At 39.8% G+C, this 21993-nt stretch overlaps 3 protein-coding genes across 4 annotated transcripts in view; 1 reads left to right on the plus strand and 2 right to left on the minus strand.

Annotated features, from left to right (window-relative positions):
- Positions 1-1800: 1800 nt before the first annotated feature.
- Positions 1801-7986, minus strand: LOC148085945 (protein NLRC3-like). Its single transcript, XM_087784090.1, has 8 exons — positions 7867-7986; positions 6833-6899; positions 6449-6641; positions 4604-6374; positions 4364-4537; positions 3771-3944; positions 3130-3176; positions 1801-2524 (listed from the first exon to the last, which is right to left on the minus strand). Exons 3-8 carry the CDS (start codon positions 6468-6470, stop codon positions 1983-1985), a joined length of 2730 nt encoding a protein of 909 aa, XP_087640216.1. The 5' UTR covers positions 6471-6641; positions 6833-6899; positions 7867-7986; the 3' UTR covers positions 1801-1982.
- A 1577-nt stretch (positions 7987-9563) lies between these two features.
- slc68a1a (solute carrier family 68 member 1a) lies at positions 9564-15543 on the minus strand. Its single transcript, XM_087784093.1, has 9 exons — positions 15410-15543; positions 14247-14499; positions 13259-13338; positions 12665-13114; positions 12464-12584; positions 12215-12311; positions 11561-11732; positions 10498-10691; positions 9564-10229 (listed from the first exon to the last, which is right to left on the minus strand). Exons 2-9 carry the CDS (start codon positions 14415-14417, stop codon positions 9988-9990), a joined length of 1527 nt encoding a protein of 508 aa, XP_087640219.1. The 5' UTR covers positions 14418-14499; positions 15410-15543; the 3' UTR covers positions 9564-9987.
- Positions 15544-16255: 712 nt separating this feature from the next.
- sema4gb (sema domain, immunoglobulin domain (Ig), transmembrane domain (TM) and short cytoplasmic domain, (semaphorin) 4Gb) overlaps positions 16256-21993 on the plus strand; it is a 28160-nt gene continuing 22422 nt past the window's right edge. Inside the window, exons 1-3 of one of the 2 annotated variants that reach the window (XM_087784092.1) lie at positions 16301-16344; positions 16469-16543; positions 19579-19825. In XM_087784092.1, the coding sequence (XP_087640218.1) occupies positions 19693-19825 (133 nt within the window). In that variant the 5' untranslated portion in view covers positions 16301-16344; positions 16469-16543; positions 19579-19692. Of the gene's footprint in view, positions 16345-16468; positions 16544-19578; positions 19826-21993 lie in introns of both variants that reach the window. The other variant, XM_087784091.1, reaches the window with a different exon arrangement.

Consider the following 21993-nt stretch of genomic DNA (forward strand, 5'->3'; position numbering starts at 1 on the left):
GGTCAGGTGTCCTCACTGTTGGACCTGGAAGCTTCCATCACCCTCCCATGACACAACCCGCAGTTGTCTCTACCTTGACCTTCTGCTTGCAAAAACAACCATAAAAAGACTTGATCTAAAAGGCTCAGACTCGAGGTCTGTTAGACATACGACAGGATGTTGAAGCAAAACCAATGCAGCATCTCTGACAAGCCACAAACAGGATGTAGACATGAGCCTCCAGTCTCGCAGTGTAACACATTTCATTAGATAAAATATATTTATAAAACGGATTGGTTGAACTTTAAAAACAACATTTTGAAATTAAAGTTTTGTTATATCAAATGGAAAAGAAAACTAAATAAATTCAACATTCTACCCCCAGACAGGTAGATTTGCAAATATATATTTAAATAAAGTATTCATATATTTAAAGGACGTTAAAACAATTGATAACATATTGCCTAGTGTAAATCCATTTTAAATTATATTCTGCTTCATATATAAAACAAAATCAATGAGAATGTATATGTTTAAAGTTGTTTTTACCTATTTTTTTCCTGTCCTTCCAAATGATGTTGCACTTGCAGTTTCAAGGGTTACATAAAACATAAACACATACACGTTAAAGTCTGTGTCGGTTTCTGATAACCTCTCATTTCCTGTTCCAAACAAACACTCGAGCAGTAACACATGATGACACCAACACCACCAGTAATGGGAAGTCTGACACTTTCCGAAACTGGATTACAGTTAATTCTTTCAGACAAAACATTCAAATCTAAACTGTTTCTCCCCGATAAGATATTTAATATAAATAATAAGATAGCACTAAATAGTAAATGCGTTTCCTTCAGACCCTGGTGTCAACACAGAAATAGTATTTTAAAACACGTCTTGTTCTAAAACATATTTAGTGTAGTTGTTGTCAGACTTCCCCCTCAGCAGGACCCTCTTCCAGCTCTTGAATAGTTACAGTAGACAAGTAGACAGCAGACTCAGGGCCTCCTCCTAGTAAGTCTGAAAAAGAGCCTGATCATAAAAATCATTTTATTTGAACTTTTTAATTTCACATGTTAATTTTATTTAATCCCCCCCCCCCCCAGTTTTAACACACCATTTATCCTTTAACATCAAAACATTTTCATTATTCGACATCAAAACAATAAATAAATATAGGAGAAGTAAAACATGTGGCGAGAAAGCTGTTTTTTTAAAGATAAAATATCTTAATTAAACAAAGTAAGATTGTTGAGTAGCTAATATTGTTTACAGATTATTACAGCCACTACTTTCTTGTCATGGTAGAAACAGTATATAAAACAAACTACATGATCAGCAGAAGAATTAAAGATTATACAGAGAAGAGTTAAAATGGACTAAAAGGTGATAAAAAAGATGAATCTGCATGAAAATAAAGATGATTTAAAAAGCTATTCATGGTCAGTCTCCTCCTTGCATCAGTGATCTGATTCAGCCTTACACCCCAGCTCAGGCTCTGAGTTTTGTAGATCAGAATCTACTGATGGTTCCTGAACACGCTTCAGGACCAGAAGAGAGAAATCCTTCCAGACTGTTGCTCCTAAGCTTTGGAACGATCTTACTCTGTGTTTGATGATCTACTGACTCCTTTAAGAAACATCTTAAGACATTTTTATTTGTGCTTTTCCCTGATTTTTTGGCACTCCTGTGTTTGTCTTATGTGTCTTGAACTTTTAAAGTATATAATTTAACTTTGTATTGTTTGTGATTGTTTAAGCGCTTTGTGACCCTGGTCTAGAAAGGCGCTTACTTACTTCCAATTGAAAGAGTTATAGATAGTAAAACTATACATTAACAGTTTAATATGACAATATAAAAACAAAAAGAGATGACAGACGAATTATATTATTATACATTTAGGCTATGCTTTTTGTTTTAGTGCAAAATCTAGCCAAAACATTTGAATGATTATATGTTACATGTACTCCAGTATATACACACAGGTTATCGGAACCGATGCACTACGGCTCATCAGGTGGGACACACAGTTTTACAGATGAGTGGGAGCGGAACTCAAACCCCGGGTAAAGAGGTTTGGTGAAGTTGGTGTTGACGGTGTGGAGGTGGGTGAGGGTGCCAGAGAGGACGCTGTAGAAGGACAGAATGCCGGCAGGACAGTCCACATACACAGCGACTCTTCTTGAAACAGGTGCTGACGAAATCCTCCATTCTGAGCTGTCGTGGAAGACCGTGTAACCGTGGGAGTCAGAGCAGTTCAGACTCCAGGAATGATCGTTCATCCCAAACACAGACTCTCCGCTAAGACCCCTTCTTTGGATTTCTCTGTAGGTCACAGCGACGTCCACGTCTCCTTCCCACTCCACCTCCCAGAGAGCACGACCCGTCAGACCGACGCTGCACAGCAGTTGCGGTCGACAGTCGAATCTGGCAGGATGCTCAGGATAACCCTGAGGCCGTGACACGTGATGGGCCGCTTGCTTGTCCTTGGACAGTTTGAGGTGGTCGTTGGCCGTGTTGACGTCCATTGAGAGGACGACGGAATCTGTTGGGAAGTAAAGTAAAGTAAAGGTTATTTGTAAAGCCTTTCTAGACCAGGGTCACAAAGCGCTTGAAGAATCAAAAACAAAAGTTAAAATATATACTACCTGTATATATATATATCCCAGATTTCTCTCCTCTGCCACTTCCTGTCTCTGCACTTTACTTCCTTGATATCTTGATATATTCTCTCACTCTCATATATTTATTTACAGTCCAATCACATTTTAGCTCACCTACAGACAAATGAGTCGTCAGCACCAACAAAGGTTCCGCTTTGATTCGTCTGGTTTCAACATAGTACATAAACTTAGGTAAAATTATGTGTATGTATTTCACTTAAAATACAATTTCTACGTCGTGATTTAAAGCTTGAAAGTACATGTATTAGACGTAATTTATCCTATACAAGTGATACAAAACATTTGCATGATATATGCATATAAGGGCACAATTTAAATTAAATCTGAATTATACACCAAAGCACAAGCCATGCACCAGTTATCCTTTTGCAACAGTATTTCAGCCACAGAAGAAAGAGCCATCTTTGGTTGATGAGCTTGTAGTTGTCTTAGCACAACACTCTCTTTTTTCATTAGCTTAACTTACATTTCCACAGATCTGGTTTTAACTTCTCGACACCCCCATGGTCCATCCTGGAGGAACAAAGTACAGTCAGAGTCAACTCAAACTGTTCCAAGATCATCTGTGGTATCTATTGACCATTGAGTTATCTCAGAGTGAAGGTGAATCGGAGGCCCGGAAACAAATGTGTTTGTGATATCCCTTGTGTTATTTCAGGGCCAAAGGTGAACCGGAGGCCCGGAAACAAATGTGTTTGCGATATCCCTTGTGTTATCTCAGGGCCAAAGGTGAATCGGAGGCCCAGAAACAAATGTGTTTGCGATATCCCTTGTGTTATTTCAGGGCCAAAGGTGAACCGGAGGTCCAAAAACAAATGTGTTTGTGATATCTCTTGTGTTGTCTCTGGGTCAACCTGCATATTTATGGAAGCCGGGGTGGTCGTTCACCTTGACTCTGAGACAACACAAGGAACATGCTAACTTCTAGCATCTTGGTTTCTCTGACAGTAATCATCCATGACAATCAATAAGAAATAGAGGCTGGTATAATATTATCTAATAATGTAATATCCGCCTAAATAATTAATAACAAAGCTGGAAAATGGACCATAAATATTGTCTTTCTTAAATAGCGATTGTTTGTGTTATGCTAGAATTCTTTGGTACCTGAGAGTGTCCAGCCTGGACTGAGGGTTGTCCAGCACCTCTGAGAGCACTCGCCTTCCATTCTCTCCAGGATTATTGTAGCTCAGATCCAGAACCTTCAGGTTAGAGGTGTTGGAGTTCAGAACCGAGGCAAGGGTTGCGCAGCCTTCCTCAGTGACCTGACATCCCGACACACTGCAGTGATGGAAATGAAAAACTGAGTGAGATGGTAATGCATTATGCAATATCAAGAATAACATTTCACAATAAGACTTTTAAAATACCATAAACAAACAAATCAATCACAATGTTTAAACAAATGTTGAGTGAACACAGTTATTTGTTTATTTTAATGACTAGATTATAGTCTTTGTTTATTTGTTTTGCTGGTTTTTCAAACAGACCTGTAGGGCGCGAGCAGCCATGTTAGAAGAAGAAATAGTTATTCCACATCTTGAACAATCACACTTCCTTTTTTGATTTGTAATAACTAACCAACACTCGTGGAAAGCAAAACCTTGCAAAGTTAATCAATAGTCTATGTCAACAATTCTAACCAAGTAATATTTTCTAAGCAAGCTCAAAGCAGTCTAGGTAAAATCATGTCTGGTTACCTGAGAGTTTCCAGGCGACAATGTGGACTACTGAGTCCGACAGACAGTGCTTTAATCCCAGAGTCTCCCAGGCTGCTGTTGCTCAGATCCAGTTCTCTCATACACGAAGATCGACAACTGAGAGCTGAGGAAAGTGCAGCAAAGCCTCTCTCGGAGAGCTTGATGTTTCTGATCCTGTGGAACAGAAGATACATGCACAGTGATGTTTTTTCGTTCAAACAAAGTCTGCATCAAACCTACAGAGTTGTGTTTGACACTTTGATGACGGGCAGCATCCTCAGGAGCGCCTCCTCCGACGAGGAGTATTTGCTGAGGTCGAACACGGCCAGGTCCTCTGCGGACAGCAGGGTGAAGGCCAGAGCCGACCACTGACAGGGGTTCAGCCGATCCGTCGCGAGATTACCCGATCTCATCTGTTGTTGGATCTCCTCCACCACAGAGCGATCGTTCAGCTCGTTCAGGCAGTAGAACAGATTGATGATCCTCTCCGGTGAAAAGCTTTCACAGCTATTCTTTTTGATGACCTTGGCTGCCCTCTGACTGTTCCATGAAGTGCTGGCCATCTCCGCCAGCAGACCTTGCAGCATCCTCTGGTTGCTCTGCAGCGAGAGACCCAGGAGAAAGCGAAGGAACAGGTCCAAGTGTCCGTTCGGGCTCTTCAAGGCCTCCTTCACGGCGCTCTGGTAGAACAGCTTTAGTTTGGCTCTCTCGTCAGGATTGGATTGACGTGGTTCCTCCTGGTCCAGCAGATTGACGCCGGCGCTGAAGAACGTCATGTGGACATGAAGAGCTGCTAGAAACTCTTGGACGCTAAGGTGGATGAAACAAAACACCTTCTCCAGATACAGGCCGCTCTGCTCTCTGAAGACCTGGGTGAAGACTCCAGAATACACAGACGCCTGCTGGATCTCAAGGCCACATTCAATCAGGTCTGATTCATAGAAAATGATATTTCCTTTCTGCAGTTGCTCAAAGGACAGCTTCCCCAGAGATTCAATCATCTTCTTGCTGTGAGGATCCCAGAGGATGTCGGCGTCAGATTGATGGTTGTATTTGATGCTCTTCAATTTGGATAGAACCACCAGGAAGTGTATGTACATCTCGGTGAGGGTTTTGGGCAGATCGCTGTGCTTTAGGGTTTTCAGCAAATTCCCCAGGACCATGGCTGTGATCCAGCAGAAGATGGGGATGTGACACATGATGTGGAGGCTTCGTGAAGTCTTGATGTGAGAGATGATGGCTCGAGCGTCGTGATCGTTGAACCTCTTCCTAAAGTACTCTTCCTTCTGAGGGTCGGTGAAGCCTCTGATCTCTGTGACCAGGTCCACACACTGCGGGGGGATTTGAGCGGCGGCCGCGGGTCTGCTGGTGATCCACAGGTGCGCCGAGGGAAGCAGGTTCCCTCTGATGAGGTTGGTCAGCAGCACATCGACGGAGGAAGGCTCATTAACGTCGTTCAGGATCTGACCGTTGAAGTCCAGAGGAAGTCGACACTCATCCAGACCATCTAGAATGATCACCACCCGAAACCCCTCGAAGCTGCTCATCTCTTGTATCTCACTGAAGAAGTACCGGAGAAGCTCCACGATGCTGAGCTGTTTCCCCCTCAGTAAATTCAACGCCCTGAACGAGAGAGGGAAGACGAAGTCGATGTCCTGGTTGGCTCTTCCTCCCGCCCAGTCCAAAGTGAACTTCTGTGTCAAGACTGTTTTCCCAATGCCGGCCACTCCCTTGGTCAACACCGTTCTGATGACATTTCTTCCAGGTATGGGTTTCAGAATGTCCTCTTGTTTGATGGTCACTTCAGGTGTGGCTTGTTTCCTCGTCGCTGCTTCAATGACTTCATGTTCGCTGTTGACCATCGCAGTTGTTCCCTCGCTGATGACCAGCTCCGTGTAGATCCGGTTCAAATCAGAGCCGTTTCCTGCTTTTTCTATCCCCTCAAACAGATACTGACACCTCCTCTGAAGGTTGCGTTTCAGTTGGCTTTGGAGAACGGCAGGTACCTTCACTGCAGTGATAAGGATCAAAAATATTTGTCAGAGAGATTTCGTTGAGAGAATAAATTCTCTAAAGTAGTCTTACTTGAACGAAGATGCCGTGCCATCCCTGGGTCCAGACTCTGGAGAAAGTGCAACGTGATGTTCTGGAATTCTTGACGGATACTTTTATTCTTCTCAAAGTCAGCGGCCTCGGATTCAAAGACCCCTTCAGTGAAAACCTTCTTCAATCTCGTCAGCTCCTCGCTGGCAAAGTCCAACACACTCTTTTCAAGTAGCTGCAATGGAAGAGATGAAGCCTGAAGCAACTCACACGCTTTATCATAAACATCCACTACAGTAATGCAACACTTTGTTAAAAAATGGTGAAAGTGCAATATCGTGGAAGGCTCTTGTTGTATTGGCTTCTCAGTCTATCAGTACTTCAAAGGGAAACACTCAAATGAACTTAATTCAATATGAAATGTACCTGAAATTTTTCCAGATGGCTTTTTATTTGTTGCTCAGGGTGAATATCCAAGTTATGTCCGGAAAATCTGTGATAGAGACATAATGAAAACAGCTTGAGTCAGTGCAGCACACGATCATAATAGCCTAAAATGTGTGTCCAAAGATGTAAGTAAGTAAGTAAGTAAGTAATATTTATTTATATAGCGCTTTTCGAGACCAGGGTCACAAAGCGCTTAAACAATCAAAACAATACTCAAAAAAGTATATACTTTAAAGATCTAGATAATACTGAGAACAACACAGGAGTTCGAGAAATTCAAGGAAAAGCCTGAACAAATAGAAACGTCTTAAGATGCTTCTTAAAGGAGTCAGTAGACTCCATCAAGCGCAAAGAGAGAGGAAGATCGTTCCAAAGCTTAGGAGCAACAGCCTGAAAAGATTTCTCTCCTCTGGTCCTGAGCCGTGTGCGAGGAACCATAAGTAGATTCTGATCCACAGACCTCAGAGCCCGAGCTGGGGTGTAAGGCTGGATCAGATCAGTGATGTAAGGAGGAGTCTGACCATGAATAGCTCTGAAAGTAAGAACCAGAATTTTAAAGTTGATCCTGAAAGAAACTGGAAGCCAGTGAAGAGTTTTAAGGACCGGAGAGATGTGAGTTCTTCTACTAGAGCTGGTCAGAATTCTCGCTGCAGAGTTCTGAATCAACTGCAGACGAGACAGCTCCTTCTTGTGTTCACATTCATCTTATATATGTTTGAAGGTTATCTTTTTGTAAAATCTATTTTTTTTCTTGCATACTTGTGCTCGAGTTGTCGGTGTGAAAACTATGGTCTGTCACTCTAAGAACTTAACCTCTTAACCAAAAAAACAACACGATGCTCCAAAGAAGGACGTCCCATTAATCAAATCTGGGGGAGACACCCCCTAATAAACCCACATAAAAACCAGCCTCCTTCACACAGCCTTGGACTGGTCGAGCTGGGAGACAAGATCTATGAGGATTAGAAATATTTCCAAATAATTACAGCTTCAAAGTGTTGAACAATCCTCACCTCTCAGGTTCAGATGGCTCTTGGTAATGAAGTTCCTCGGAAGTCTCATCTTCCAAGAAAACTCTTGATGGTCCATTCACCCTGGATATACCTGAGGGGGTCTCAGGGTGGATCTTACTTTCATTCCTATACAAAGAGACAGCATGTGAGTAACACACACACATATTTTATAATGTATTGTATATACATGGAAAAGCGTATCAGTGTTTCCGTTAACTTGACACTCTTGTTTTAAAAAATAGAGTCGCGGTTGATTCATAGTGTTTACATCAATACGCTGTTTACTGTCGATCCAGATCTTCTTTCATGGTCATGTCTGAGAAGTTCAAATAAGAATCTGTAATTTCGATCAATAGTGTAACTTGATACAAAACAAAGAAAATACACCTGTAAGAATAAATAAATAAATAAATCCCAGCCCACTTGAACACAACAAACACCACCGTCAGCGTGAATTTCTTCTCCTTTGCCGTACGGGAGATTTTCCTTAGTGTCTGCCATTTATATTGGAGGATTGGAAAAATATAATTCCAACCAACTGTAGAAGAAAAATAATCTTATTTTAAATGACAAATCAAACATTGCACTCCTATTACACAAATCATGGCATTATTTAGACTTTATTGGAACACAGCAGTATGATTTGAAGGAAACAAAGGTTTGTTTCTATAACAACAACAGAGGAAAAGCAATAAAATAAGGCGGAACATGCCTTTCTTTTAATTAAAATACTATTAAGATACATTTTGTCTCATTAGGAATGATGGAATCTTAAACGTTCAATGGTAAACCTATGACATTTAAAAAACAAAAACGTAATGTTTGTAATATAATATAAATTAAAGTTTGTTAAAATAGAATAACTTTATCAGAAAGATCACAACAAACAATCAAAGCTGCCTGGACATCTTTATCTCGTCCTTACCTGGCATCAGCAAAGCAGTTGTGCTGCATCGTTTCAGTTGCTTTTCTTTTCATACTCAAAAATAAACTCACCAAACAAGTTTGGGTAGTTACGCAATGTCTTCCAGTAACTCGTCAATCAGAAGAAAAAAAAAGAAGAATTATTTTTCTCTTCCTCATTCATAACTTAATTGAAATCTAAATGATTCATATATGAACAAATGTACACTTTTCATTCCTGTTTCTATGCATTGTCTTTTTACAGAACATTTTAAATAAACTAAACAATGAAGTCCATTTGCAGTCGGATGTGCAGGACAATGATAATACATGCGAGTCTAAATATCATGTTTTTGAGATGATTAATTAGGGAAATTGTTTACATTGCACTTTTGCAATGCATTCTGTTATTGGAGGAGCAGAATCATGTCTCTATTCAGTGCCTCATGAATATCTAAAAACATTGTTTTCGGTCAATTAGGGGAATTTACAGGAAGTAAAATAAAGCAAAAGCACACATAAAAAAAAATCAACTTCCTTGTTCTATTCTTGTAATGTAAAATTATCAGACCATTCCTTCCTTTTTACTGACGATAAATGTGCTTTTAGGAATTCCAGGTTTTCTTGTCCGTCTGTTAGTCACATCAATCTCAATGATTGTTTGAAGTTAAGAAGCCTTCGCTAGTACATCTATTTTTAAGAGGTTTCCATGACCTTCTTGTTCAGATTGTGCTAAACCAGTAGTTGAAGAAACACAACCATTGGAAAAAATGTCACGTTTGCTTGAGACAGTGTAAAATATATGTGAATCTTTTTAATAAAACAACAGCCACATGGGCAGCTTGTAAAATGAGAGAATGTTTGAAGTACAACAGACAAATGGCAGTTTTGTGTAAGAACATCACCACTTGAAAAGCTCAACATCACACAATGCTGTTGTAAACAAGACTCAAGCACATATTGTTAGAAATCTAAATCACTTCTTTAACATTGAGATCACAGCTTCTCTTAAACTGGCCCTGGTTGTGCCCGTTGGTCCTTAATTAGAAAGAATCTGACTTCTTTTGTGGAGCTCTTAAGAAATATAAATATACATTTTGAGTGAATACAAAAATAAGGCAAGTTTAAAGTGTTGCACGGAACAGAGTCGAGCTTCTTGTGCTTCCGTCCTTGCAAAAACCAGGACATCACTTTGAAAAGTGTCTTTGTGGCGCCGGGTCAGATGGCCTTGATGTCTGTCAGCTGAGCTCCTTGTCTCAAGTTCTTGATGCCTTGCAGCTTCCGACCATGCAGGGTGAATCGAGACCACACGACCAGCTGGAGCAGGGCACAGGTGATAGGCACGAACACCAACATGTAAAAGCACCCCAGGCGTAGAGGCGGCATTCCAGCACCCGAGGCTACGTCCGGCACCGTTTTCATTGAAGCCTTCGATGGTTCCCTTTCAAAGATATCAAAACCTGCAGAAGAGAAGTAAAGGAACATTTGCTTTTGTCGTTATAAAAAGTGTTTTTGTTTCAGTCAGCTGGGTGTCTATAAGTCGTACACAATGCGTGTACATGATGATAGACATAGAAAGATAATAAACCTTTTCTTTGAACGATCTTCCTGGAAGTACTTGTTTTTCCGCATTCTTGCCATTGATGAGATTCAGAAAAATTTTTGATCACGGGGACCAGATAAACATATAATAAGGCCACGTTATGTAACTTGAAGAAAGGTCATTACCAGTATAAACGCACAGCAGCCATGTGCCGATTAAAGGAGCGAACGTCTGTCCGGGTTTGGTCAGCAAAGCAACCATTCCAAAGAGGAGGGCAGATGTAGCTTGTTGACGGCGATTCACGACGAAGTCCTCGTCCACCAGGTCTGATATCACCAGTTTCAGCAGCTTGCACGTGCCCTCGGTGAACACACGGTTACTGGGAACAGAAAGCATGAGTCACATTGGTGGTCGAACGACACTCAAATGATGGTTTCAATGTTGCACCGTATGGAAGATTCTGATACGAAGACATATGAACTGAAACCTGTCCTGTACATGAGAACATCCTTGTTCGCCCCAGGGCCACATGAGACCCTTTGACTGTATTGATATTAATTTAGAATCAAACAATATATGATAAAAATAATTATTTAGGCTAGTTTCATGATGTCATTGCGTAATTACACTTTGTACCATTTCTTTTTTCTAGTTTTTCACCATTGTATTGTGACACTTTTTCTTTGTCCTTTCTTTCTTTTATTTTGTTGATAAAATGTGGCCCTCTGAGGACATTTAAAAACTCACCCTATCTTTAGGCTGTTAGGCCGTTATATACGGTATACAGTTGCATAAATATATATACATACACATGTTAAAACAGCTGTACTTTACAATAAAATAATATGATTAAAAATAGTCCCAATTATGTAATTTTTCCAGTAAATATTAGATTTTAGGATTTTTTATTTCATTAAAGATATTTTAAAAAAAACATACCAGTGCTTCAAACATTTTAAAAACATTTCTACATATTTGTAATGATTACAAAATGTGTATTTTAAATAAAAAGAATGAAAAGAAAATGAGTGCCCGCCCCTTAAGAGTGTCACAAAGCCAACATAGAAATAATATTTTGCTAAGCAAGACGAGTTCAAGGACAAGTCATGTTTAGAACTTTTACCAGCTGTGACAGAACCAGCAGTTATCTGTGTTTGTGTGTTTAAGGTTTGGTGACGAACCAGAACAAGCAAACCCAAGAGCCTGACGGTCACACAGCCAACACAATGTGCACCCTGGAGGCCGTACCTAGCGATGAAGATGCACAGCAGGAACACATGGTCAACCCCCGCCAGCAGCATGGCCACACTAAGTCCCAGTTTGAGCATAAACAGCCAGCGGATAACCTGGTAAACACCGTGACGCTGGCACAGAGTCAGGAAATACAAGTTGTTCAGATGGGGGGCAACATAAGAAATGCCTGCGTGGGGGGCAGAAGCAAAAAATAAATAAATGAGACTTGCAAACATATTGCTTATGATACTTTTTTTTTTTTTTTTTTTTTTTTTAGAAAGGTGTGAAAAAGAAAAGGGGAGAAGTAAAGGTGAAGAAAAAGAGGAACATAATAAGAATAACGAAAGAAGTCAAATGTGAAAGGAAGAAAAACTTGTGAAGAAAGATTGGTTTGAATGTAGAGAACAAGGAGACGCTTGTTTTGTACATTACTTGTGAAATTCAATTAGTAACAACATAAATTAATCACAAGAAGCTTCAGAGCAAGAACTCTGAAAAAGCATTACTTGTATAATAAAACGCCATTACAGGATCTGTTAAAGCTTCATTCATCATCAACTAAATGATGTTGGTGTGACCCATGTGAGAGATCAAACCTTCAAATTCAAAGTATTCTCAGGGCCTGAGGAGACTGTGATCTTGTGTCGACAACTCTGTTGAAACACTTACCGAGTAAAATGGACCCGGTGGAGGCGGAGATGTTGTCAGACAACAGATGCTCCAGAAAAAGTGGGAAGAAGTTGTTGTTGAAATGGCAATGGAATACCTGAGACACACAAAAAGGCCAAATTTAAATAATCATTAGACAGATCTCTACTGCAAAAACGGACCCACAGTGGACCTGATGTCTGAAGTTGAATATTAACACACATTTGAATTTAAGCCACACACAAAATTAATTATTTCCTAAGAAATTACCTGAATAAGGTTCATGGAGACAAACCACATGAAGTTCTTGTGTTTGGAGAGCTGCTTGAGGTACTGGCCGACAGTGACGGGCTTGTCGGGCAGGGTGTGTGGAGCATGGCCAACACTTAGTCTAGTAAGAGACGACAGAAGGTTAACAACCACTCATGGCAACATAAAGAATATGGCATTATTGTAGAAACAGAAACATACTCCTTCAGTGTCAGCGCCTCATCCTCCCGGCCACGAACTTCCTTCTGAAAGCGAGTCTTCAGCAGTCTGGAGACCACAAAGAAGCCAAGGACGGAGAACGCAGCCAGGCTGACACAGAAGAGGCGGAATGTGTAAAAGTCCTCCTTGTCCCAGAAGGAGTAGGAGAGAAACACGGAAATGGAGCCAAGAGCGCTGAACACGGAGCAGTGGAAGTTGAGGCGCGTCCGGTCGGCTGCGAGCACCGCGAGGTCGGCCAGCAAGGCGCTGTGGTGAAGATCCACCATGGTCAGAAAACCATCGTACAGACACAAGCACAGCAGGAACTGCAGGCCGGGTCTGGCCCATGCCACCCAGAAGGCCAGAAAAGAAACAGCAAACAGAGGGCCGCTAATGGAGAGGGCCTTCAGACGCTTTAGCACCACTTCTGGGGAGGTAATGTGGGAGCCCGTTCTAGAAAATTGACAAAATAAAAACAGTATTACGACCAAAGTAGATGCTTCCAAAGACAATTTGAAAATGTCACATTTCAATTTTCATTTTTAAAACACGCACGTCAATTATTGACCAAGATTGAAGAATATTTAACCAACTTACTGAGGAGTGCTGAGCATGGCGTGATCACTCAACCAGCCGAAAAGAGGGTCGTTGAAACTGTTCCACAAGAGGAACACAGTCTGCAGAAAATACGTTGGCCACATTTAAACATTTGTGTGGATTATACATAATATATTTGAAGATAAAATGTACAAACCAAATTGGCTCTACTAACATTAACAATATTTGAAAAATATATTTCAAGATACAGTATCTAAACATTGAAAACATTGCAGATATAAACAACATAGTAAAGTAAACATGTCTCAGACACAATATCAAAATTCAGAACTTATGTTCAATGCTCGAATTTGTGTCTGGCTCTACTAAAGTTCCCTATTTGTGGTCTTTATAGAGAACTTAAAGGAAACAGTATTTAAACTACTTTCCAATCATGTCAAAGCGTCTTCTGACTACTGATTGATGTTGTGTGACCACGTGTGTCACACTCGCCTCTAATGCACGTCTTCAGTGACCACATTATATCAGATATACATGTGGTCAGTATTGTACAAAAAATGTTCTGCAAACACCCTTCTCAGTCTCTGTCCCCTGCCTTAGATATGACTTGTGCTAAATGACATGAAAAACTATCTTTACTTTAACTCATACTGTATGTTCATTGCCAGAGAAAGAGAGTTTATTGCATTAAAGATACATTTTAAACTATAAAATCGGAGCAAAGTTCTACACATTCCTTCATCAATGGTTTGTTTTGGTATTGACAGAAGAGAGACTTGCTAGTTAAAATGTTTTGCTAGACGATGCAACAACAGTTAGATTCAGACCACTATTGTAAAAGTTTAAAAAAGACTAAAAAGGTATTTACATTATTTCCAATCACACCTAAACTATTCACATCAATGTTGACTCTTAAGTAGAACAACCTAAATATATTTATTCCTGAGATTAATAGTAAAGACTGATAACATCGAATCATGAACAAACCAAAACAAGCTTGATTTCACAATGCGTCTCATCTGCTCACCTCACCAACCCAGAAGGAAACTTTGTCGATCTTGTAGACGGACACGAACGTCTCCACGTAGTACAAAAGGAAAACATTGTGGAGAATTGAGGTGAAAAGGGCCAAGGAGCCGTAGAGAACTGCAGTGGAGACAATGACGCCCTGCCAGGAGCCCCATATGCTCCTGCCCATCCTTCCTCCTCCTCCTCAGTCTCTCTGCTCTGTCTTTTCCTCAACCTCTAGTGTGATCATGTCCAGGCAGCCTTGTCCGTTTCTGTAACCACAAAACACAATAGCACTATTACCATGTTCTTAAACTTGTCTCTTTTTTGACATTCAAGTTTTTGACACCAACGACAGGGTGTAGCGCTCCTATTCTATCTGAGGCTTATCCCAGGGGTACACTACCCTCTTCCTCCGGTTTCCTTTAACAGGCACCTATGGGATTCAAGAATTTTAAATGGAGAGAGATTCCAAAGATGTATCGTTCAAATTAAAATCAGTAACATTAGAAACAATAACTACCAGTTGTTATCTTCATTTATTCATCTTAACTGCAACAAATTAAAGAAATCATTTGTATATTAGTGAACAATAATAATAATTGCTGCCTTGCCAAAACAAGTTTCTAACAACTAACAGGGAGGTGACATAGAGGTGTCGTATTAAACAGGTCACTGCGAAAACAATAAAATACCATCACATCAATGCAGTTACATGTAACATCCTGGACATTGTTTCACCTTCACGTCTAAAACCACAAACATATAAACATACCATTTACTAGTTCACGTTAAGACGTTAGATGTTGTATATGAATTTCTAAATCGGATGACACTAGAAGAACCGCAATATCAAAAATAAATAAAGTAATTTACGGTTAATAAACAATGATAGCTTTAAATATATCTTTAGAGAACTATGAAGTGCATAATTGTTTCGCTGTAGCCTATGTCATGCTAGGACATGCTAAATGGCTAATAAAAACAGATTTACTTGCCAGAGAGAAAAGGTGAAGAACAGAAGACATGAAACTTCATAACTATAATCTATAAACTGACAAAGGGCAGGAATAGTAGGTTCTATCGAGCTGAAGCTGATGCTAACGACAAGCTAACGTCTGTGGACAACGTGATGCTAACATGCTAGCAGGAACTAGAAAGTTAGAAAAAAAAGGAACATACCGTCGGATTAAACCACAGAAAGACTCAACTAGAGCCGGCGAGTGTCGCTTCCTTGGTCCCGTTGCGTGTGGTGAACATGTTAGACTCCAACAGCTGACGGTCCACGTCACGTCTACAACAACCGGCTGCAGCTGTTACTGGACGGGAGGGCAGAGGGAAAACAACGATAGCGCCCCCAAGCGGCTTAAAACGGTAACATATAAACCATGACTGATAACCATATTCATTGGCTTGAACAACAGTGTGAATTTTAATCATATCTAATCGTGGAAAGAATGAATGAACCTATTCTATTCTTTTATATTATTATATATTATATTGCCCTCATAATTGTGTATTTCAAATGATATCTAGTTTTAAATTGACTGATGAAAATGTAGTTGAATTGCTGAAGATGAACGGCAAATAAATGAATGATAATTTATATATATAAAGGTGGTACTGTTGCGTTTTTCCTGTTTTACAAATGTTGCATCCATATGAAACATTTATGTACAGATCACTTGAAACGTGTAAACTGTAACCTCCGGGAGGAGACAAGCCAAAAGGCTTCAGTCTGGACTTGCAGTATTATACTTAGCCACTAGATGGCAGACTGAAGCAACGTTATGCATATACCATGCAACGTACTGTCATCTATTTCTGTCTTTTATAAAGATTTTTTTTATCTACCTGGGGTGTTTTAGTTTCCAATCCCCTCCTAATATTATATAATAATTCAAAATGTAAATGATGACTTTAAGGAAGTGAGTCGTTAATGAGGGAGAGAGGGAGATGGAGAGAGAGAGAGAGAGAGAGAGAGGGAGAGAGAAAAGAGAGAGAGGGAGAGAGAGAGGGGGAGAGAGAGAGAGAGAGCTGCAGCACCAGTCAAAATGATCAGTGTGACTTGGTCTCTCCCTCTGGAGTGGATTCTATCCATACCCCCGGACACCCAGGTGAGTCCTGAACATCCATCTTGACCCAACAGCTGCATTAGTGTGTGTGTGTGTGTGCGTGTGTACACGTATGTGTTACCTCTGTGCGCGCACACACCTCCTGCTCCTGTGCGCGTGTACCTAGGGGAAGGTGACTGAGGTGCAGTGCAGCATCGGACAGGTGAGCTGCAACACCAGAGCTCTGAAGTTTCCAGGGAAGGTAAATGGAGTGATATCATCGTAACAACGTTGATCCATAACATGGTGTTGTTTTGTATTTTAACTGTAGCCTGAAAAGAAAAATGGAACGTTGGGACTTTAGTGTTTTTTTTCCCCCCTCTGTAAAAGTAAAGACAATTTTGGCGGAAAATTAATAGGTATAATTGGAATCCAAAACAAATATACTATATGTCATGAGTACTATTAAACGGTTCAAAGGGTTTTAACTAAGGATTTCAAAGTTGTTTTCTGGTAAATGAGAAAATACAGTAAAATAAAATATTAAAAAAAGAAATAAAGTATGTCGATAAAAGAGCTACCGTTTTGGGTCTGAATTTTCTATGATCAGATCTATCCAGGTATCTGGGGTGAGCCCTGGGAGGGGGTCACAGGGCAGAGCAACAACCAAAAGGGAAAGATTATTTTAGAAACTCATACATTTCAATTTTTCTGTACGTTCCCTACCTTTGTGCTGAAGGGAAAACCGTGTTGTTCAGACCTCCTCATCAATCAAGTGCGAGCTAAACATGTTTATCTTTCCCTTCATGGCTTTTTATTTTTTTTTTAGCCATACAATGTCCTGCTGTCAACACCAATGTCAGTTGAACAGCTCACACCACAGCAATGAAGAAGAAGTGTGAGGGCGGCAGCTGATGGAACCACAGTATCACATCAGGCAGCAACATAAAACATCATCAAAAGAATTTGAAGGACATGTTCTGCAATAATGTGCCAGTAAAAACTGCCACTCAGGGCACTTGGCACTAACTCATGGAAGCTTTTATCACAATTCTGGATTAAATAAAACTTCTTAGACTCGCAGCAACTTATGAGACTTTATTACACACATTGCAAATCCTCCTCATAGATACATAGATAATTCACATATGGAACCAAATGAATGGGATCAAAAAGTTAAAATATATAATTATCATAATATTTCTAAAAGATTTGGGGACCATCATTATCTTTTTTTTGGTCTAAAAATATTCTGATCAAAAACATCAAATGACAAAATCTGTGTGGCTAATTAAAACACAAGGTCCGGGGGCCAAATCCGGCCCGCCAACTCTTTTTATATGACCTGCCAGATGGTTGTCTCAAAAGAAGATGACATTCGTTTTGATATAGTAACCTATAAATATGTCATTGTTTGAGAAACAATAAAAAGGAAAACTTCAATGAGACTTTCAGTGCGAGTTAAACTGAAGATAATACATTTGATGTGTTTGGTAAATGAACTGAACATTTTGACATCCCTTGCTTAGAAGGTGAGAATCTAAGACCTTCTAAGACATGTTTTGATGTGAATCAGACTTAAATACTCGCGCTACAAATGTTGATGAAGATAGATAGTGAGATAAAGAGCAATCATTTCATCACGCCATGTTAACTGGCCTTAAGGGGGTGAACTGCCTGTCCTATTATTCGCATGCATGTTTCTCTTGTGCTGCTCTTACTAATGTGACAAGACAGCAGAGATTCTGTTGGTTGACATATCTCCTGCATCACTTTAGTTGAAAGCTTTTTCCAAGCAACTCCCACCCTAAAAGTTTCCCTGCGTTTCCTGTAAGAACTAAATCATCGTTTCTTGTTTTGTGTGAGGAAACATCCCACTTCTTATCGAACGAACACTCACAAAGTTTTCACGAAATGTGAAGAAAATGGAAAATCACTTGCCTCTGGTCAACTTTGTCAGACACAACTTAAGAAAAATCTATAAAAATCATCTGCAAAGATCCGTTCGTGACTCTTAAATAGACATGCAGGCCAGCGGCCAGGCCCAGATTGTTCTGATGGCTGGTTGCCTAATCTCTCGAGGATCCATCAAGCGGCGACCACACGGCTAATGAAGAGATTGGTGGCACAATATTGTGCTCCATCTCACCCGAGCGCTCTTATGCAACAGCGCTGCACTCACTGGCTAATTGGATGTAATCAGAGAGTGATGGTGCGTATCAGCGAGTGTTTTCCTGGTCCAGCTGTATTTAGAAGTTGTCACTCCAGCAGCTCAACTGCCATTTATTTTTTAAATAGCTGACTGAAATACCTTGTATGGAAACACATTTGAAAAACAAACTACCCCCGACATCTTTGGAAAGAGGGGAGAAAGGAACAAATAGGAATATTCAGGGCCTTATAATAGCTAAACGGGGCATTTATAATTCTGGAAATCCTTATCTAAAATATATTAAATATGGTCAGAATTTCACTGAACTAAGTAAGTAAGTAAGTCATTTTTATTTATATAGCGCTTTTCCAGACCAGGGTCACAAAGCGCTTAAACAATCAAAACAATATTCAATAAAAGATATACTTTAAAGGTCAAGATAAAACTGAGAACACATAGACCTATATGCATTCTTTTGGGGGGTCACCTACCCCCCTTTGCTCCCAGTTGCAATTGTGAAACCTAAAATTCTGTAAATCTCACTTACTTAGCAAGTTATAAATAAGGCTTGAAATGAATCAAAATTAAATGTATTTTAATTTTCTTTCTGGTGTTCCCTTTCTCTTGACCCTAAAACAAGTGAAAAGAAATAAATAAAAAGAAAATAAACTAAGGTTTTTAAGTATCTAAAGAGCTATTCTAATACAATTTGAACATGATTTTTGGATACAAAGAGTATATTAGGATCCCTTTGGCTTTGTGTGAATATTTTTCAGTCCATTAGTGGTTAAATCGTGCGTTCAGTTTCAACTTTACGTCGCTTTTAGACGCTCATGTTGCATTATTTTAACTGAAGGGCCAAATCTGGCCCTTGGGCCTTAAATGAAATAGCCCTGTTATAAGACATTAAGAGCAGGTGGAAACACACACAGACTGTAAGACATACACACTACTTGGTGGTCACTTGGAAAAAGTGTGTAGGTGTAGCTGTAGTGATTAATGGCTGTTCTACTGTGAACCATGAAAAATATGGGAAGGAAAAAGGTCAAAATTTTCATAGTACTGCTTTAATGCCTGTTAAATGAAGGGATTTAATGCAAATACATGCAACATTTAAATCACTCCTGCCTTATTTCTCCACACAGACTGGATGTTTTCCCAACTGAAGGACAATCGGACGCAATCCATTTCCTGGCAGCAGTCCCTGTTCCAAACCAGAGCATTGAGTCTTCGCTTGGACACGAGTCGGGTTGTTAAATATGGACGGCCTGATATCCATCCAGCCCTTGCTGCCACTGACAATCCTGGCCTGTGGGCTTCAGTTGTGGGCCTTTCCGTTCAGCCCCTCGCTGGACCTGGACGTGACTCCCCGAACGACAGTGTTTTACAAAGGTAAGGAGTTGACAACACGTGTACACGGTTGGCCTCATTTGACAGCTCGGAGATTTTTTTTGCCGGCACAGTTTTCAACCTGGCCCTGAAGACATCTGAGTTAGTTATTAATCGGCTCTCTTAAGCCCTGTCCTAGATCAGCACCAACACCTCTAATGAAACAATAGACAGGAAGCTGCCACAGAGAAGAGGAACTGATTCTAGTCCAGGCTAAAATGATTGCCGGGGTGTGTTTGTTCGTACCATACTGTTCCTTCTGGACGCGCATCTCCGCTCTCATGCCTTCGTCTCACTTCACGTCTCTGCGGCAGAAGATGCAGCTGACAAGAGGAGGAAACTCGGATACGAGGGCTCTTACCTCCACCTCTCTGAGGACGGAGAGTATTATTAGAGAAGGAGTGGAAGGAACAGGGCTGCCGGCTCTCTGCTATCATGTCAAGAGCTGTGGCAGCGCAAGACGACAATGGAAGATCTTTTGATTGAAACAAAGTCCTTGTCGTGTATAAATTGGGAACCAATATGAGCAAGACCAACGATATGAACTATGATCAGTACAAAAAGATCAAGAAACCAAATGTAACATCACAAGTCAAAGTCCAGAACAACTGATAGATGTTATTAACAGACTAAAATACACTTTTTATGGATATGTGTCACACTAAGAACAAGGAAAAAGCTATCAGATGGATAATCACACCAAATGACCAGAACGACTGTATCTTTGTCTGTTATGTTTGTCTCTGTCTTAGTAAAATAACTTAACAAATAAACAATTTTAACAGAACCTTTAAGATAACGCTGACAGTGGAACACAATTGTTGCCTTCAAATCATGTCACTATGTTTGAATTACATTAAACTAGAAGTAAGTAATCATTTTTGTTAATAAAAATGTTCATTAAGGTTTACTTGACTGTTACTCTCCCTAAATTTGTTAAACTTTTAAAGTGAAAAGCGATGCTTGTTGCTTGGGAATAAACTTACCCAGCGTGCATGACAATTGAATCTGAGGGACTAAGTCCAGCATCATAGTTTAAAATCTATTTTTAATACAAGAAACTTAAAAAAAAAGAAGTTAAATTTGGAATTTCAGGTCAAAAAAGTGCTTTTTCAGTTTTCAGTCAACATGTCGACGCTGTGGAAGTGTTACAATATGCAGTGCAGATCAAAGCTCCCCTGATATTCACTTCACAACAGTGGGTCTTTTCGTGGATTTTTCTCCCTTTTTTCCTCTTTGACTTTGAGCATAAAGAGATCAGCTCCTCTGATGCATCTTTCACATCATGATGCAATGTATTTTAACGGTGTAATGTTTTTGATTGTTAAAGTGCTTTGTGACCCTGGTTTGGAAAGTCGCTTATAACCATAACTTACTTACTTACTTGTATTGTAGAGCGCCACTGTTTCATGAGAAAACAGTTGTTGGAATAATAATTACAATAGAAATCATAAATAAATATCTATTCAATATATTTAGTGATAAAGTGATAAACGTCAGTGCTACATACATATTTTAATTTTCTTTCTTTCACCTATGGACATTCATTTCATTTTAGTTTGAAGTTAAAGTCATAAATCCAACAGTACTAAAAAGCTGCATAATAAGTTTCGTTTTCAGCCTTGGTTACCTCATTTTTTATTTTCATCGCCTCCCCTTTCCTTGAGTTACCAGAGCACTCTAATGCCTCAACAACACACCCAGAGACAGTGAGACGAGCGCTATGTTTGGAGTGTCTCTGCATTCATTGAACCAATATTTGAAACAAACACATTATTTATTCGTCAACGAGACGGAGGCACACGAAAGATACTTGCACTGTTCCTGTGTGGGCAAAACTGTGGCCTCGGCTGATAAGAATGTGGTCAGAGATGACGAGCGGAAGGACCGTGTTTGTGAGTGATATGGTGAATCTTAACTCCATCTGTAGAGGAACTGGAGATATTATCAAAAGGATTAAAAAAAAGTGCTATTTCCTAGTGACTGTGACAGGTGTAAGGAGTTGCTCACGCTCGTATCAACAAAAATGAGTAAACAGTTCAAATAAAAAGGAGAGAAAAAGTCAACAAATTCAAATGATTTTTTTTAAAAGCAAGATAAATAATCAGAGCTAATTGTAAATATAGGAGAAAGAAGTCAATCCACATGTAAAACAAACATGAAAAGATCCA

The sequence above is a fragment of the Callionymus lyra genome, chromosome 2 (assembly GCF_982586985.1).
Source record: "Callionymus lyra chromosome 2, fCalLyr1.hap1.1, whole genome shotgun sequence".
In the NCBI taxonomy this organism is placed as follows: domain Eukaryota; kingdom Metazoa; phylum Chordata; class Actinopteri; order Syngnathiformes; family Callionymidae; genus Callionymus; species Callionymus lyra.